The sequence below is a fragment of the Thermobia domestica genome, chromosome 12, assembly GCF_964235325.1.
Source record: "Thermobia domestica chromosome 12, izTheDome1.hap1.1, whole genome shotgun sequence".
NCBI classification, from domain to species: domain Eukaryota; kingdom Metazoa; phylum Arthropoda; class Insecta; order Zygentoma; family Lepismatidae; genus Thermobia; species Thermobia domestica.
Window position 1 is genome coordinate 150002778 of NC_137465.1, and position 19867 is coordinate 150022644.

At 35.7% G+C, this 19867-nt stretch overlaps 1 protein-coding gene across 5 annotated transcripts in view; it reads left to right on the forward strand.

Moving 5' to 3' along the window:
- Vps13B (vacuolar protein sorting 13B) overlaps positions 1-19867 on the forward strand; it is a 218443-nt gene that overhangs the window by 86589 nt on the left and 111987 nt on the right. For all 5 annotated transcript variants that reach the window (XM_081734267.1, XM_081734265.1, XM_081734269.1 and 2 more), the window contains exons 21-22: positions 12567-13336; positions 18928-19081. In XM_081734267.1, coding sequence (XP_081590393.1) covers positions 12567-13336; positions 18928-19081 — 924 coding nt within the window. The remainder of the gene's footprint in view (positions 1-12566; positions 13337-18927; positions 19082-19867) is intronic.

Genomic DNA, 19867 nt, shown 5'->3' on the forward strand with positions numbered 1-19867 from the left:
ATCCACTCCTTCCGCCACCCAACGCCTCGGCCCACCAAACAGTCTTTTTTCTTTTCAGAAAATACGAAACGCGTATTCCCTCATCATCTTACGTCTACAATATCTGTGCACAATTTCATTCACTTCGATGTGCTTCTTCCTGCCTTTCGGGGGTTAACTTTCAAAATTTTCGGTGGGTACTTTTCCCCCCTAAAACCGTTTCTCGTCAAGAAAAAAAAAAAATAAATAAATAAATAAAAAAAAGATTAGTTTATTTTTTCGTATTGTCCCTACACAAAGTTTCGTTCCAATTCTTCATGTCCTTTAGACACATATGACATACTGTTTTTTAGCACTTTCGATATTTCGTGATCAAAGGTTTGGAGGAGTTCGTGCCCCACCTAACCATATTTTCCAGGAAAATAGGATACCCGTGTACAATATCCCTGCATAATTTCGTTCACTTTGGTCCACTTGGTTTCGCCTTTCGGGCGTCAACTTCCAAAATTTTGAGTGGGGATTTTGACCCCTAAAACTGTTTTTCCGCAGAAAATAAACACGTATTCGTTTATTTCATGTGTAGCATCTACCTGCCAAATATTATGAAAATCGGAATGTTACACTTGGAAAGTGTTACTTATAAGTCACGCGTTACGCAAAATGGGACAAAAAAGCATCCAAAATGTCAATGCGAAGAAATAAGGACACCAGACCATTACGTATTATGGTGTCCATTACTGGAAGAACGGCTAGAGGGAAGAAAACAAATAAAATGGATAGAAAGAAACGAAATTATAGCTAATGAGGAGGATTATATAGGATATTAAGCAAAATAACAAATGACTAATCAGAAGTGAAAAGAGAACAATATACTAGGACAAATGATTAAAATTGTAAACAGAACGGAGAAGCACCGAAATAGGAATGATGTTTATAATAGTGTAGCTGAATGAATGGAAGAGTGGCTGTGAATCTTCCTGGGTCGGAGGACTCCTCCAGGAACGTCGGCATTCCGCGTTTCCCAGAAGGAAACTATACTTGCACTCGATATATCCCCGGGTAAAACCGGATACGAACTCCGGATAGATCGAGGGAGTGTGTGGCTCATTGATTTGTGTGTGTGTGTCGGGAACGGTGTCGGAAAGGGTGTTTTGTGTAAATAGTAAATTTATAATTAGCTTTAATGAAAAAATGTCTCGGAACGAAAGCGCAATCCAGAATCCGCATTGCCGTCTTCAAATGGCATGAGGATCTTACGGTGAACAGACATGAACGTGTCATCCGGACATCCGAATCAGAAGTTGTCTATTCCATAAACATAACAAAAATATGTTCATGCACAAAAAGTTACGTGCCATGAACAGTGGAGTAACTACCTGGAGCCCATTAATCCTGATAGCATAAAAAAAATGTAGACTCGTAGTGTAAAAACTAATTGCATCAACACTGTTCATTGGAGAGTCATGCTGTATAGTTCGGTCTCTTCAGCATGAAACAAGTTCTCTAGAGGTGCTATGTATTGGCGCTTATAACGTATTTGAAAACGGAAAATTGGAGAAAGTTCCCTCCAAAAATACCTCCCATCAAATTTGGTCCCTTCTGGAGTAGCCCCAGATAAAAGCACATAATCCAAATGTATCTTGAAAAATACTACAGGGGTTAAAAATTAGTGTACCAAGTTTCGTTTTGATAGACGGAATAGATATGAAGGGAAAGGTTGTCTACCAATACGCTATGTATATACAAAATCAAATCGATTACTTGACCTATAAAGAAAACACAATATAAAAAGTATAAACGCAATACTATTTATTGAGATACCAAGAATTGTACAATGTTTGCTTTGGGAAAGGATGTGCATTGCGGGACATGCATGCGTGATGTTTTTTCCGGGTATACGCATAGGTATCATAGGTATCCAAACTCACTAGCCCGACGCTCGCGAACACGGCACTCGTGCTCAGTTGGGCTCGGGCTCAATAAATGGGTGCGAGCCCGAGCCTCAATTATATAAGTGAGCGCGAGTCCGAGTGAGAGTGAGGCCAGTCAAGAGATGTGAATGCGAGCGCGAGCCCGAGTGAGCACAAGTCCAGTTGAGAGAAGTGATCACGAGCGCAAGCCCAGTTGAGGGGAGTGAGCGCGTGTCCGAGTGAACGCGAGCTCATTCGAGAGAATTGAGTGCAAGCCCGTATGAGAGCGAGCCCAGTTTGGGGAAGTGACCGCGAGCCCAATTGAAAGATGATCGCGAGCTTGAGCCCGGTTGAGGAAAGTGTGTGTAAGCCCGAGTGAGTGCGAGCCCAATTGAGATAAGTGATCGCGAGCCCAGTTGAAAGAAGTGTGCTCAAGCGCGAGCGAGCCTAGTGCAAAATGTTCATCTATGATTTTTGTCCACGCTTTATTTGCTGGCGCTGTTTTTGTCCACGCGGTATTTGCATGCGCTTTTTTTTGTCCATACGCGGCTTTTGTCCACACTGTATTTGCATGCGCGGTTTTTGTCCACGCTGTATTTGCATGCGCTGTTTTTGTCCATGCAGGGTTTTTGTTAACGCTCTATTTGTCTGCGCTGTTGTCTACGCTGTATTTGTATGCGGTTTTTGTCCATGCGCGGTTTTTGTCCCCGCTATATTTACCTACGCAATTTTTGTTCATGCGCTGTTTTTGTCCACGCTGTATTTATACGCGCTCTTCGCTGAACGCTCTTATTGTTTGCGCAATTTTGACCTAAAACCCGCTACAGTATCACATACATTAAAAACAACCAAACTTTGAAGGCTTCTAAAACAGTAATAACGCAAGAGAGACGTGCGAGGTGAGGCGTATCGAATGTACCTTAGTGTCAAATACTACAGTCATGATGTGACATATTTCGAATAAATGTGAACAAAACTATAAGAAATTAAAAATTTGACTTTTTCAAAGGGTTTTATTTCGAAAAATTGCACAGGTAACTATCACATATAATTATGTGAGTTGTTTACAAAAAGCATAAAGATCATAATTCCGTTTACAGCACTTGGATATCTGAAACCAGTGGAGAGATATGGTAGTTAATGCTAAAGTTGGCAAGAGTGCTAAAATCATGTAAATATGAGAGCTTGTTGCAAATACAACTATCAAAAACTGTTAACGTACGCCATTGTAAGCAATTTTTAATTTCTTATCATTTTCTTCCTATTATTGGAAATACGTCAGATCATGATGATAGTATTTGACACTAAGATGCATTCGATATGCCTTTTTCCGTTCGTCTCACTTGCTTTATTATTTTAGAAGCTTTCACAATTTAGTTATTTTTAATGTTTGTGATACTGTAGCGTCGTTAGTTTACAACACTGAACAATAACTGTAGTATTGCTTGTTTTCTTTTTAAATGTAGATTTGAAATTTGCAATAACCTGACGTAGTGACAATTTAAAAAAAAAAAAAAAAAATACAACGTTATGTTGGATTGCAACATTGTTAATGTGGTGGTTTAAAGAGTACGCCAAAAATGTCTCCCTTGTGATAAACAAATCTCATTGTAAAGTTCTTTTGAACCGGTATATACCTAGTCTAGCCATAAATATTGTCACAAACTTTTGGCTTTGACTGTAGAACCTGTTGTGCAGGTGGCAAGGTACAATTTAGCTCAAGGCCAGCGCTGGTCAGTGTGTGTCGAACAGGGAAAGAGAACGGGTGGATCTGCTTCGCTTAAGCATGGAATGGAGTGAGTACAAAAATAGAATTGCAGTGTTTGCCTTGCATAAGGGTGGAAATTCACCAAGTGAGATTTTCAAACTGCTGAAACCTCTGAAAATCAGCAAAAGATTTGTTTACCGCACAATCCAGCGGTTTACTGAGATCGGCAGTGTACGTGGCCGGCGAAGGGATGGTCATCCTCGCAGTGTGAGAACAGTGGCAACTGTTAAAGCAGTGGCTGCTCGTGTGCGGTGAAATCCACTCCGGAAGCAGATCATGGCACGGGAGCTCAACATGGCCCCAAGATCAATATCCAGGTTACTTTCTGAAGACCTGAAGGTCAGAGCTTATCGGCGGAGCACGGAGCATTTCTTGACACCACAGCTGAAGCAGCAGAGGAAACTGAAGCAAGACAGCTCCTACAGCGATACGCCAACAATGGACATCGGCAAATCCTCTTTGCCGACGAGAATATCTTTACCATTGAAGAGAGCTTTAACCACCAAAATGATAGGATATATGCAGCAAGCTCTCGAGAAGCTCGTGGGAGAGTTCCTAAGGTTCAGAGAGGTCATCACCCCTCCTCAGTCATGGTTTGGGGGGGGGGGTGAGCTATGAAGGCCACACCAGACTTCACTTTTGTGAGCAAATTGTAAAAACAAGTGCCAGGGTATATTTGGAAACTGTTCTGGAGCCTATTGTGAAGGACTTGAGTGACACAATGTTTAACAATGATCACTGGACCTTCCAGCAGGATTCTGCGCCAGCTCATAAGGCAAGGATGACACAACAGTGGTTGGAGGCCAATGTATCAGATTTCATAGTGGCCTTCTGGTAGCCCCGATTTAAACCCTCTGGACTACAAACTGTGGGCAGTGTTAGAAGACATGGTCTGCAAGGAAAGACCCTTCACTTAAAAGTTTGAAGCGTTCCTTGGTGGCAGCAGTGGTGGATTTTCCGATTGATACTCTCCGTACTGCAATAGATGACTGGCCCAAGAGACTCAAAGCCTGTGTGCGTGCCAATGGTGGACATTTTGAAGTTTGATAGGTGCCAATTGTAAAGAATATATGTGGTTATAACATATTAAAAGCAGATTGAAAAATCTCAAACCGTATTTCATATATTCACAAAAAAGTGTGTGACAGAATTTATGGTTAGACTAGGTAGTTTCCGAAATATTCCCATGGATAAATCAAAATGGTCCAACCTGTATACTGTATATGTGGTGCATTGTATTTATTACAGACATTGTGCCCTGTCTTTATTAACTTAAAAGGATGCGAAAAGAAAGTTGATATAAAAATGGTTTATGGTTTATAAAATATGTAAAAGCAGTAAGGTAGGTGTAGGTAAATACGCCATATTAAGGGTGTTGGATTTTTTATACCTTATTTTTCATGAAACACAAAGAACAAAAGCATGTGCGTTGCAGAGTAGCCTTTCCGCGTGTAGAAAAAAAAAAATGTGGCAATGTTGCAACTCACTTCTATTTTGTACCCAAGGTAAAAGAAAAAAGTGTTACAAAGTGGTGTATTTACCAACACGTGCAGGTAATTACGCCAAGTCTATTATACTACTAGAAACCTGTAACAAATCTTGCAACTGCTTACATCTGTGTTATACGAACTCAAATATTACTACACAACATGGCTGAAGCAAAAAAATAGAATAACCAAAGTGCAAGATGGAGATAAGAAGATAATGTAAAAACGATAATCTCCGAAGTTGAAATGAAGTTCCAAACTGAAAAGTTTTACTCCATAAGAAGATAAACAAACAGTGTCACTGCACTGTGACATAAGAAAACTGCACCAATATTACATGGAACATGTGGGACAAACGAAAACATCTTTGTCTTCTACATCAGTCCTGCAAAAGCCCTGGCGTATTTCGCTTCACCATGTTTGGTATTGATTTAGTAGCCATGGAATCACAAATACTGAAATTACACTTACAAAAAAAGTGTTTCTAGACGGCGTACATTGCTGTAATAAAGCATACATTGCTGTAAACACTTGGCAGTGTTCTGAGTTAGCACGGTACTAATAACGGATTCTTATCTCTATTAAAATAATAATGTCCTTCCACGGAACCTTCCTGAAGCAAACAACACTGAACGGCGTGGCGGTCTCAGCCTTGTCTCCCGGAATATTTGTCAAATCAGACTTGTCCAAGACCGTGGCACATATTGGAGCGGCATTCTACGAATTTCGTCGGAAACATCCCAGCACTGAACACTTGGCGTATTTAGCTGCACTGGCATATATACCTGCAGTTACCTTATATTAAATACTAGCATCAATTACCCGCTTCACTGGGTTAAATTAAGAAAGAATAGTAATATGTTTTGTTAGTCAATCAGTTTTTACTATTACTAAAGCGCTCCTTGATATTGGTCATTTTCGATGATTTTCATATATCCCCTCTCCTCCCCATGTTGCGGGGCACAGCATCGGAAGTTTCATTGTTCAACTCAGCGACCCCGAAAAGTATGAATTTGACACTGATATTGGTAATTTTGATTATATATATATATATATATATCCCCTTCCCCTCCCTCAATTTTTTTGGGGGCTCAATTTGGATTTAAATAGCATCAGGAGTGTCACTGTTCATCTCAGCGACCTAAAAAACTATAGATTCGACACTAATGTCGGTCATTTTCGATCATTTCTAAATGTCTTTCCCCTCCTTTAAGTTACATTGTCAAAGTGATATGACAAAAACATCTCATGTTCGAACTTAATCTAAGTTGAAAATTTGATCGAGATCGGTCCGGTGGTTCAAGAGCTATTAAGTTCTATTTATTTTTGTATATCTTCCCCTCCTACCTCCTCCCGTAAGTTCTATCGTCAAAGTGAATAGATAAATACCATCCCAGGCCCGAATCTCATGTATGTGGAGAATTTGATCGAGATCGGTCAGGTGGTTCAAGAGTGAAGTCACCTAGACAGTCACTTTCATTTTTTTTTTTTTTACATATCTCCCCCTCCCCTACGTTGCACCGTCAAAGTTAAATGATAAAAATTATCCCAAGCCCGAACGTCATCTATGTTGAAAATTTGATCGTGATCGGTTGGGTGGTTCAAGATAGTTACAAACATAGTCACTTTCAATTTTATCATATAGATTGTGCTATTAGTATCATTATGAATTATTATTTGTTAATGATTCAAAATATCATTAATACAAGCAAATTAAACCATTAGAAAAATTGCTGATGTGATTAAACAACTGAGTATTCTTACAATATTTCCCACTTATAAACAACATTATATACAAAATTTGAGCAACCACAATATTTACAGTCTCTAATATTATTTTGTCATTTTGCTGAGGTAACTGCAAAAGTTCTGATTTCACGCTACATTTGTTCACAAATCTTAAATAGCAGTCTCTTAGTTGTTGACTTAAAGCTAACAGTTGAATGTGGAGGAATTTACACTTTCCTTTTTTCTTTATTTTGCAAGGCCAGTCGAAACTGATTTACTTCTTTAAGCAAATTGTTGTATAATTCGGTTTCGTTTTCACCCCAGAAAGCATCCCAAATCATTTTCTCGAGTACGTCAGAGACAATTAACATTCCTTGAAACGCCCGAACATAATGTTCTCCATTTAGTACACTCTTAACTGAATTCACTACGAAGCTCTCTGTTACAACCAGAGCATCATCGAAACCGCTACTAAGGAGAAACCTCCCAGCACACCGTAGAGTCACTTTTATGCAATGAAACATTGCAAGCATTGGTAATATGCCATGAAATTCCTCTGGGTTACTGAGAATTAGGTCCACAACTGTACAGAACACTGCTTTGTCACAGAAGACCGAAAGATTAGGTTGTCTCAATTGTTGTCTCACAGATTAAAAATTTTTAAGAATAGTACAAACAGTAGCGTAATCAGTAACTGTGAAAAATAATAATAATAATAATAATAATAATAAAAATAAATAAATAACTGGCAGAAACCCAACTTGTTTAATTGGTACAACCTCGGATGAAATTAAAGTGTATACTGCTCCACTTTGGTGATTCAAGCTGAGTGTTGGCTAAAGACGCACCACATCGAGTAAGACAAATAACAAACTCAGTTTTTAGAACACATGTGGATGCCTCATTAGATACATGAATGCCAACATGTTCAGCAACTTTAAAGCTGTTCAGAAGACCAGGTTTGATGATATTCTTTCTTTCTTTTTCTTTTTTTTTTTTTTCAGCTCACACTAAAGTTTACAAGTTCTCTTCATCAGTACAGCTTGTGAAATCTTTTTCTTTCTGTGGATCTCTTCTGATGTCTTATGTTGAAAAAAGAAACATGGCAGTATGATGGCTTCCAAACGTACCTGAGAGCGGTGACTTGTCTTCAAAGTTGAAGTCAAGAGCTTCTGTTGTAAAATCTCTTAAAATGACTTGGTATTGGTGTGTCTGCAATTTCACAGGCTTTTACAGAGAACGCAGAGAATAAATTTCTGTTTCTTAGTAAATGGGAGTAGCTGATAGAAACCTACCCGATTTAAGGAAGTTATTAACATTTTACTTTTGCATCGAGCATAAATTGTATGCACCATCATCATATGAAGTGGTATTTTCTTCATACCATGCCATACCTGATAATACATTATTTGGAATATAGAGAATAGTGGTAGAGATTTGTATTCTAGTGCATTAGTATCAGAAATGATATCTTCTTCCGGTTCATTATCATTATCAATGTTAGCGACATCACTATCTCCTGCCGCTTTCATGAGTAAGTGTGTTTTGCTAATATTGAATAGGAATGAAAAGAATGGTAATACGTCATCAGATATCATCGTCATCTTCCAGGACTCTAGAAGGTATGTGGAATCACAGAATTCCTTGCTTAAGTTAAAATCTACTTCCTTAATAGCATTATGTAGGAGTATGCATGCAGTCTTTACGGCATTGGGTGAGATCTAATCATTTGAGCTAAAACTTCTGAACTCAGATCAGAAGAAAATACAAGCACAGGTTCGTATCGGTTTTTTGATGGACAAAACTTGATTTTGTCCTCATATTCGATAACCAAAAATATCTCCACCTCATTGTTATAAATTGGAATACTGTCATCGAAGTTGTTCATCAGCTCCCTAATTTTAGAAAGCGTGAAGCCATAACCCTTACTGAGCAGTGGGTCAATAACTGTTTTGCTTGCTTGAATAACTGGAATTTCTGTAACAATTTTGTATTTTTCGGCTCCTTAACATTTGACAGGCAGTCATTTCTTCTAAGATAAGCTTTCATGCAATTTCCATGGGCGAGTACATCGGCTGCAAACAACTTGTGGCAACTATCTAAATCTTCGATACGATCTAATATTTCATCTTGAAAGAAATTTACGACTGCCAGAAATTTGTGGGCTCCATTCTCTTCACACACACGAAACTTCTTTACTACACGCACTCCAGTTATTGTAACCGAAATGTTTCTGCAGATAATGCATGGAAGGTTATCTTGGAATTCTTTCCGATTAGGACCTCGGCGGGAAGTGGTTAATGACCGATTTTAATACAATTTGTCCTCATATTGAATTTGGACTCCTCTGAAATAAATTTCTGCGTACGCCCCTGGCTATATTATGAATCAGACTTCAATATATCGCAATTTTAAGATAGTATTTGAATTAGCTGATGCCAAAAACCTATAATTTGACACCAAAATGACTTTCTTAGGTGACTTAGTTCCATAGTTATGTATGCTGATTGCTTATTTGGCGGCCATATTGGAAAATCGCGTGTGTGGAGATAAGCGACCATAATTGAGATGTCTACCCAAGAAAAAAATAGAAAGCGATAAGTCGAAGAACACGATACAATAATAAAACTCCGTGCATCCACAAATTTTTACGGGCATGTACTGTGTATCCCGGACTAAGTACCATAAACCAAGAACCAGATACAAAAGTTTTCTTTCTTTAAAAATAAATAAATAAATAAATAAAATCTTGCTTCCGTTTTCTGTTCAGGAAACATTTTATCCTCAACTTCAGAGAGTTCAGTTTACAAAATTAAAACTATAAATTGTTATTTTGAGTATGATGTTGGTTTAACATCATTATTCACTTTTTTTTTCTGTTACATCGTGTCAAAATTGTTGAAATAAGAAATTTGTGGATAGCGTTTTAAATGTTCTTTCTCTCTCTTTCGAATTTTAGGACCTCAATAAATGTTTTATGCATAGTTATAATGAAATTTTAGTTTATTCATGCATTTTTAATCATCGTTTTCTTTCATGAAATATGCTCCATTTTCAAAACAGCTATTGCTAACACTTTTTACTAAAACATTTTTATCGTTGATCGTTAATCTAACAACTCTATATAAACAATTTGCTGGAACTTAAGTGCGTCCACCGATTTGCATTTTCCTGTTCTATCGACTGACCCAATGTCTTTGATTCTTAAATTGTGTCAGGATTTTCTTTTCAGGATATACTAATTAAATGTTTTTTTCTTGTTATAATGTAAAAAACAAAAAACAAAGTGGAACATAGTTATTTGTCCAGTAAACTTGAAATATTGAAATAGCCCAAAATTTCACAGGCAATAAAATCTGCAAAATCCCTTTTTTAAAATAAACTATTTTTTTTTCGAGCTCTAACTATGATATATTTTGTAATCGTAAAGTACAGCTTTTCTTAATTCAATACTGCATTAGTAATGTTGTTATAAATACACGGTATAGAATGACTTACACATCGTATCTACCAACAATGTTCAATACTTCCAATCTAAGAGCTCTGAACTCCACCATACCAAATGTTCTCTACTCTACGACTTCGTCATTGGAGAAACCGTATCTATCCCACCACATCATTCCTCAACAGACACTTCAAGTTCGTTTCTCGTTAACACTGTCCAACTAAGGGTACCCGCTCTAACCCTTAACCGCAAACAATTCACTCTTGCAAAAATCCTAACAGAAGAAAAACAAAAGAGCTCCTTCGTGGCTAAGCGGTTAGCGTACGCGCCTTTGGCGTGGGAGATCCGGGTTCGATTCCCGGCGAAAGCTCATGTGGTTCGGATTCCACGTTAATCAGTAAATCCACGTCTCATATAGCCTCGCTGCTGAACAGGACGCTAAACTAAAATAAACTCAAGAAAAACAAAACTATTTCTGAAAAATACTTTACTCCGAATTTTCTTATCCAATAACTACTCCGAATGTCCTTACTCAATATCTACTTTGAATTTCTTATTCAGTATCTACTCTGAATTCCTTTATCCAATTACTACTCCGAATTTCTACTCAATATCACCTCAGCCTCCGTTTCATATAGACATGAATAAATTTTGCACATCCCATTCTCACCCTAGAGCCGAGAAGAATTTTTGAATTCTTCTCAAAATTATTTATCACCCTCTCCTCCCTTTACCCTCTCCACCCTCTTCAAGCCTTCACATCCTTGTTACGAAACTGATCCTTTGAAACAAAAACCTCATATTCCTACCAAAGAATGTTAGAAGCCCAGATGCAAAACCTTTAACTGCGGCTCTCTTACTTCGTTTACTTTCTTAAATGCACCTACTGTCTTTTTTGAAACTAATAATATTTGTTTCGATTCGCATGAACAGTACTTCTTTCGATCCGAATCAGCAGTCACCGATACAACGTCATCTCCTTTCTCGCCGTTTTTTACCCACTTCTGTGAGGTCGGTGTGTCTGATGAGTCTTCTATTCACTTCCATTTCTGTCACTCTTTTGACCAAATAGTCGTTTGTCCTTCTCATTAGACAGCAATACCACTGCAGTCTTCTTTCTGGGATCTTAGATATCTGTACAACCTTGGTGGTTCCCGTTACTGTCTCATTTTTCACTCTCTATCTTCTTGTTATTTCACACATCCAGCACAGCATTTCTCATTTCGGTAGCCTTCAATAATTTTGTACTCTCTTTATTGGCCAGGTTTCTGTTCCGTATAGTCTCAACCACTCTTTTATAAATCATCCCTTTATTCTTTACCTTGATTCTTTGGCCACTCAGGATGTCACATACTTTCTTTCAATTTCGCCATCCTTCTTGCATTCTGTGTGGTATTTCCACGTGCAAATTACCATTTTTGGTAACAGATGGGCCTAAATATTTAAAAACAAGTTAGTTTCGTTTCACGGTGTAAAACTAAGACTTGTAAATTATGCGAATTCAATACTCAAACTTGAAGTAGTACAACTATAACTACTGGTTGCAATCGATTAAGAAGATTAAAAATAGAACTTGTTCTTCGGATGTTGAATTCATCTCAAAAGTCATTAGTCGTTAGCCCTTACTGTTTTTGTTGTATGGCGATAATGGTTGAAACCTGAAATTTTTAATTTGAACCACTTTCGGTTTAAATAGAGGGTTAAAGGAGGAGGTAGAACCTATTCTTGGAACGCTGAATAAATTGAAAAATACTTCTCGGTATATCTTACAGTTTTTGCTGTACAACACTGAAATTAAGAAGTACTAGTAAATTCAACTACTTCCTGTTTGGATATAGTGTTGCGGGTTGTGGTGATACGTATATATCTGTTCTTTAATTTCTCCTTCTCTTCCTGTTTCCTGACCTGATTGAGTATGTAGCAAACATGCTTACATTTTTTAAATGTTTTTCACATGTTTTATCGTTAAAGATATAGTCTAGAACCGAATAAAAGTCAAAATGCACAATGTTATGGAAGTTCAGGTATTTTTTCTTTTCTTACGTCTTTCAGTTCAACGATTTTCGAAGGAACATTAAGTGCCAAAATTTTGAGCGAAATGTATATAGTTGTAGTTAACACTGTAGTCACTTGTTGCTCGGAAACTTATAAATTCAATTTTTAAAAAATGCACATTTTCTCATTTTCAATTTCTAAACTTGCCTACAGTATAATAAAATTATGCTTTACTAAATTATTTCTAATAATAGGTTTTCTGAAGAATCTTCGTGGAAACCAGGTATGTACTTTGGGATGGTAATGAGATGCAGTGAAGACACGTCCCATGATGTTCTGCTTTCTCCATCGGACAGTCGCCATCATTGCCTACATTCATGGGGTTCACCATCCCAGCCAACTCACGGATTCATATGCTTAACATATACTCGAGCGCAGTGCAAGAACGTACATCAGAAATGGTTGCAGCTTATGAAGAAAAATTTCCAAGAAGGATCATCTCACAGCCAGTCGTCCGATTGGGAAGATCACGCTCGGTATATCAGCGAAGTTGTTCTCAAAATTCAACCTGTAGATTTCCTGTTTTCAGCGGAAACGTTGAAGCATTTTCTTCATGTGTTCCAACCCATATTGTCCTTCAAATTACCACCAAGTTTCTCAGACAGTGGTATACCGGAATCTACGGAGGAAACTTTAAAGGGTATAAAATTCAACAGTAATACCTTGCCATTGCTGTATATTGATACTAAAGACGTTAGACTTTTCATTCCTTCAACATCTTTGAATAATTTAACTCAGGGCTCTGCAAGAGAGGAGAAGGGAAAATCTGTGTTACATGATGTATGCATTTTTCAAGTGGAATCAATTTCATTAACTCCTCAAGTTGACAATCCCCTAGGACGGATATTTGTTCGGGCTGATATTTATCAGATGGCAGAACAGGCAAGAATTCTTGGTGTTCCTGGCTCGGAGGTGGAAGATAGACAGTATCAATTGGACATACTGAAAATGAGTCTCAACACAAGTAAGTAACAAATTTATTCTCTGTATATTTTATTCGACTTTGATATTGATTTTTTGTTTTTCTTAAATATTTATTTATTTATTATTACATTGAAACCTCTGAATAACGAACACTAATGGGACATGATTATTCGTGCGTAAATTAGAAGTGTCTGTTACAGAAAAGTTCCGTTAATTTAGATTACTCAGAGCTCATTCCTTAATTGAATGCAGTATACGGTAAACATATTAGTAATATACATAACTATAGACCAGTGGCATAGAGAGAGGGGGGAACAGGTGGCCGGTCCCCCACCCCCCAAAGGATCCCGACAATTTACTTTGGTACTTTGATGTTTGTAATTTTTCTCGGAACAAACTACAATTTCGTCTCATGTACTCTATTTCAAAACAAAATATGTCACTAAACAGTTCGTAGACAAGCTGTGTTCGCCAACTTCGTCTTTATTCTTCTAAAACGTCTGTATTTTGGGGATATGGAAATCGGGTTTTCCAAGAATTCATGCTGTTCGAAGGGAAGAAAGAAAGAGAGTGAGGAGGGCCTATATGCATATGGTAACTTTTTAATTACTGTTCTATTGTTTGACATAGCAATGACCACAGTTTTCATCTGTCTTCTTTAACACAAAGCCAAAGTTTGCAGACTCAGCCAGGCAATATTGAAAAGAATCAATTCCTTTCTAATCATAAAACAAGGCTCCGAAAAAAATCTTTAATTTAGTTCAAGGGTTAAGAGGGAATGGATGTATTTGAGCTCACGTAATCACGACAAAAATAACAAAATACGTGACGTTTCATCGTCTATTTTGAATCATTGACCGCCGTTCCCAATAGCATTAACTACAACAGAATCATAGAAAGTGGCGTTCATTTGATTTCTATAAATGCTCAGCAGCTAGTTTCCTTAATCTACAAGAAAAAAAATTGAAAAAAGAGAAAGAATGAAGGGGGAAAAATAAAGATTTTCCTTTGTTGTTTTGGTTTCATTCAACTGAAAAACATTTGAGGGAAAATTTTTAACGTGAGAGGCTGGGAAACAATAGTAAAGACTTGTAGCGTGTGACTGTGTCATAGCAGTCTCTGATGTCTGATCAATTATAGCAGTTCAGAAGATTTGCTTGCGTTAGACGTGTTTAAGGTGTCAAAATAAGACACAATTGTAATTGTAAAATGTCGGGAAATGTTTTACAAAAGTGATTAAAGCGGAAAAAGACAATTGTGTTAATTTTGGTGAGGAAAATGTGCAAAGAAAGAAACCAAAAAAGAAATCTAAACAAGATATTAAGTCAGATAAATGCTCGAGAAACGTCTTAGAAAAGCGGGAAGAGCGAAGAAAAAGACAGTAGTGGTGTTAATTTTGGCGAAGAAAATATGCAAAAACAGCAATCGAGAAACAACGAAGGAATATGTAAAGCCCTACATAGAAAACGTATTATTATTATTATTATTATTATTATTATTATTATTATTATTATTATTATTATTATTATTATTATTATTATTATTGTTGAAACTAAACCTTCCGTCGCAACACACACAAACACACGTATATATAGGCTCCCTGAACAAAAATCCCGGTACTGCTATAGACTAATATCGAAATACTATGTTCAATGTTCGAATTACTGGGATGTAAGGGGAAAATTCCCGTCAGTTAAAAAAAAAAATATATATATATATCGATCGGAGAAGTGTTTATATACAGTATTCATTGCAGGGAAAGATACAAGTCACAAGCGAAAGAGGAGTACGTAGAAAACGTAGCCATACGATTGATTTCTCCAAGATTATTGTTACTGATTAAACACTTTGTACTATTCTCATCAAGAAGCATTTCCATTGATTGAGAACAAAGAAAGTAGTTCAAATTCAGCATGCAACTGTTTTGTGTTACAAGTTATTGACTTACGATAAAGGCGTTTTATGGGAAAGGGATTTTCTATGTACTGTATCGCAACTTACTTTCAAATTGCAGAAACTATTTTCTGTGCAAAATATGTATGAGCTTAGATTAATTCATTTCTATTAAAAAAAGAGGTAACTAAAACTTCGGAGAGGAAAGAAATCTATCCGTGTCCATGTTTGAGAGTGTTCATAAAGGAAGGGTTCTGTCCGATGATAAAGATTACGTGTATTTTTACTGGGACAAAAATAATAAAATAAGTAAATAAAACGTCCATATTCTGGCGGTGTATGCCATTAAGAGGTCCGTTAAGAGTGGATTTACTATTATTATTATTATTATTATTATTATTATTATTATTATTATTATTATTATTATTATTATTATTATTATTATTATTATTATTATTATTATTATTAAAGTAACGTTTATAGATTACGTATCTGGAGGAACCGAGAAGAATGATGGTGTAAGACTGGGTTTCTTGTAAGTACCAGATCGTACATTTATCTGTTGAATTAAGGAGAACAGAGGCTATCGGAGCTCAGAGATAGAGATCCTTCCTATGGTTTCTGGATTTCTTCATCCTAAACACTGGAGGATGCAGGCCACATAGGAAATAGGACATCTTTCTGGGATTCACTAGAATTTTATATGAGTTTGTTTTTCCTTCTTTTGCTACGTAGGTAGGGCAGGAGTTTTCTCATACAAATTTCTCTCTTCAGGTTTTAAAAGAGAACTTGTTTTACATTTCAATAATTTTCTAAAGTTGACATTAATTTAAGTCGATCTGTTCTTCATCTTTTTCTTTTTTAAACCAAAAGTTCAGGATAGAAAAACTGTCCAAAAACACACATAGTATTTTACTAATGGATGTCCATATTATTGAAAACTATTAGCATAATAGAAAATTAAGTAGTTACTCACAGCAGTGCTGATACATCTTTTATATATATATATAATTTGTTACACTTATGATTGTTTGTTGCAGAAACTTCAAACATAAAAAATATTCAGATAGTAAAATAATTATCTTATGAGTCGGTGACATGTTTTCTAATGGAAAATATTAAGTTATGCAAAATAACTTAGTGAGAGTTATAAAAAGGAAAATGAAAGTTTTTGTTACCATAATAATAATAATAATAATAATAATAATAATAATAATAATAATAATAATAATAATAATAATAATAATAATAATAATCGTAGGTATTCTACCATTACTTGTCACTTGCAGCAGTAGAGAAGCTTCCATGCTCCAGGATCTTCCGCTAACCTCTTAGTCTTCACGTACGAGTTTTCTGTTTTGATCGTCCATTAATTGTAACCTTCCTCTTTTTCCTTCCACTATACCCTCTAGCACGTCCATCATGATACAGCTCCTTCTTAGCCATGTCCCAACCGGTTTCTCTTCCTCTTCTTAATAATGTCTAAAATTACTTTTCTCCCACCATTTCTAACACCTTCTCATTCATTTTCCGCTCGACCCAATTAATTCTTTCCATTCTTTTCTACATCCACATTTCGAAAGCTTCCAGTCGTTTTTCATTATTTTTGTGTTACGTCCATATTTCTGCCCGATACAGTACAATACTCCTCACGAAGGGTTTTATGAATCTCTTTTTTTTTTTTTTTTTTTCAGCTCTTTTTTCAAAATCCCACAAAACAGACTTTTCTTCCTCCTAAAGGCTTCTTTCGCCATTCCTATCCTTAGTTATATTTCACATTCGCACTTAATATCATCACCAAGAATACTGCCTAGATGTCGAAAACTATTTTCACCTGTTCTATTTTCTCCCCTCCTATTTCTATATTTGACACCGACCACTTCATTCCAATCACCATAGCTTTTGTCTTTCTAACATTTATTTTCATCCCATATTCTCCACAGCCCTTTCTCAAGTTTTTCTTTTTTTAACCTCTTATTGATTTTCTCTTCAGATTCCGCTACTAGTGCTATATCATCTGCGAACTATATACATCTAATCATTGTACCTCCTACTGAAGTGCCGTCTAGATTGTATAGGCTCTCTTCTAGATAGATATTAAATGATGTTGGCGAGATACAGCATCCGTTTCGAACTCCTTTTCCGATTGCTTCTCCTGTCATTTCCTCACCTATGCTAACACTTGCTTGTTGGTTCATATATAAGCTACCATAAAAGCTAGAATGAAAGGAACGAAACGTAACTGTTGTTAAAAATGTCAAGGATGGTTATAGTAGTTTTTGATATCTGTTTCCGAGTTAGTCATAAAAATGACCAGGTTTAGCCATAAAAGACCAAATTAGCATCATTAATCAGACCTTGATTGTAGATAAATAAAAAATAATTTTCCTGGTCGCTGAAAATATAATAGAGGAAAATAAAACTGTTAAATTGAGAAGAAAATAAAACAGATATTTAGGGAAAATATTTAATTTGCTCTTGATCTATATATTCGTGAAATCAGACTTTTTCTTAATATTATTAAATGTTTGAAAAATAAAAAAACAAAAATCAATATATTCGTGAAAGAATCAATATCGCTGCAAAAATTAAAGTTACGCAAATCCAAAGCCATTTACTTTATCGTTCAATACGAAAACCTCGTTCTTTTGGCTATAGACAAATGAAATGAATGACTAGTTTTCGTAAAACATTTGTGTCTCAACACAATTCTAATACTGTGTTAACTAAGGAACTTGTGACTCGGTCTCTTTTCCTAAATCTTAATGATAATTTACATTTGCTCTACGAAGTCCAGATAGCTCCAGGTTTTATCCTCAGTGGTAGCAGGTATAACGTTGAAGTAAAGGTCTTATTTCGTATAACGTCAGTGTAGAAAGGTGACGTTAAAGAAGGAAAAATGGATTGGGCATCATGGATACTCGTAATGCTTCGTAGATTTCTCTTGAAAGTTTCTTTAAGATCTCATTCTGTAAAATTAAAACAATTGTGTAGTTTTTGTGCTTGCTGAATAAATGTAAAAATCATTTTAACGTTATCGTAATTATAATTGTCCTTTGTTATCTTCATTATTTGTTCTTTTTAAATAATATTAATCTCAATTTGTGTTTGATACGTAGATATTTTAGAAATCACATTGTTTCATTTGTCAGTGCTTTCAGTTTTTGGTTTTCTCTTCATTTGGTGCCGTCACTTTCGAGCTATCCAGTGCTCCCACCGACACGGAAAATTTAGAAAAGTCAGATAATTCAGCTTACTCGTAAAATAATCTTGAAAAGTCAGGGAATTTTATGAAAAGCTGAAAAAAATTGGGAAAAGTCAGGGAAATTCAAGTACAGATTTTTTTTTTTTTTTACTTCTCAGAACTCATTTCTCTTTTTTTCCTTGCCTATTTATTTGGTAGGAGATATTTTATGAAGTAAATTAGTTTTTTTTTTTTTTTTTTTTTTTTTTTTTTGCAAAACTTCTCTACCTACATACACATTATGTACTGTATATGTGCGTGCGTAGTAAATAAGGTCGGGAAAAATGTAATTACTTTCTTACATTATATCTAGATTTGAAAATTTTTAAATCGTGGCACCTGGAATATTCAGGAAACTTATGCTCGCCAAATGAGTGGGAACCCTGTTATCGCTCTTGAATTGTTTATTTTTTTAGTGTAATATCAACCTGGTATTAAAATGTGTAAAATGAATCTGAAGCAGTAATATTAATTCATCGTGTTATATTTTAAAGGTACATTATGGGAATTGGAACATTGCTTCAGGAAAGAGAGCCCCGCAAGCTCACTAAAGACAATGAATGAAAATCCTGCATTGGAATGGAATACCTTGGGTTCTGGGAATGATTGTTATTCAACCGAAGTTACACTTTTACCTCTCATTGCCAGGTGGGTAAGGCGTGGACTGAGTTTGTATGTTGATTTCATTACATTGCATGGTATGATAAAAGCTAAATTACAAGTAAGGAAAATTTGATACTCTAGTTGCAGAGATTTTTTTTCCTTTGTTCAGAGTTGACCGTTTTTCACTAAAATTATGAAATTCCATATTGAAGACAATTTTATAATTTCTAAAAACGGCTTACCTGGCCTCGTTATTAACAAAAATCGTTTTAATATTTGAGTTAAAACATTTAAACTTCCTAAAGTGGATAATGGAAAATAAAATGTTAAAGAAATTCATTCTGCAACATTTAACATTTATTATAGTCGAAAAGCGAAAGAACTCAACTCTACAAGATAATATAGGGTTTTCTTTATTTTTTAATTAATATGAAATGTTGAGATATTTCCTTTCTAACAATATGTCCAGGTAAGCCATTTTTCTATTTGAAGTTCGTGCTAATGACTGCTGAATTTCTAGTATGAATTTTGTGATGTAAAGAATAAAAGTTTAGATAATAAATTTGTTGGAAAGAATCCCATTTATCTCAAAATTACTATTAAACTATATTGCCACACTTTACAAACTTTTTACACACACACACACACACACACACACATATATATATATATATATATATATATATATATATATATATATATATATATATATATAAACAAAAGCATTTTCTTAACGTCTTTCGTATAGGTTCGTATAATTTCACATTTAAACTTATAAAGTTGATTAAGTAATTATGCAAAGGACACTAGGAAAGTTAGAACAGAACGGAT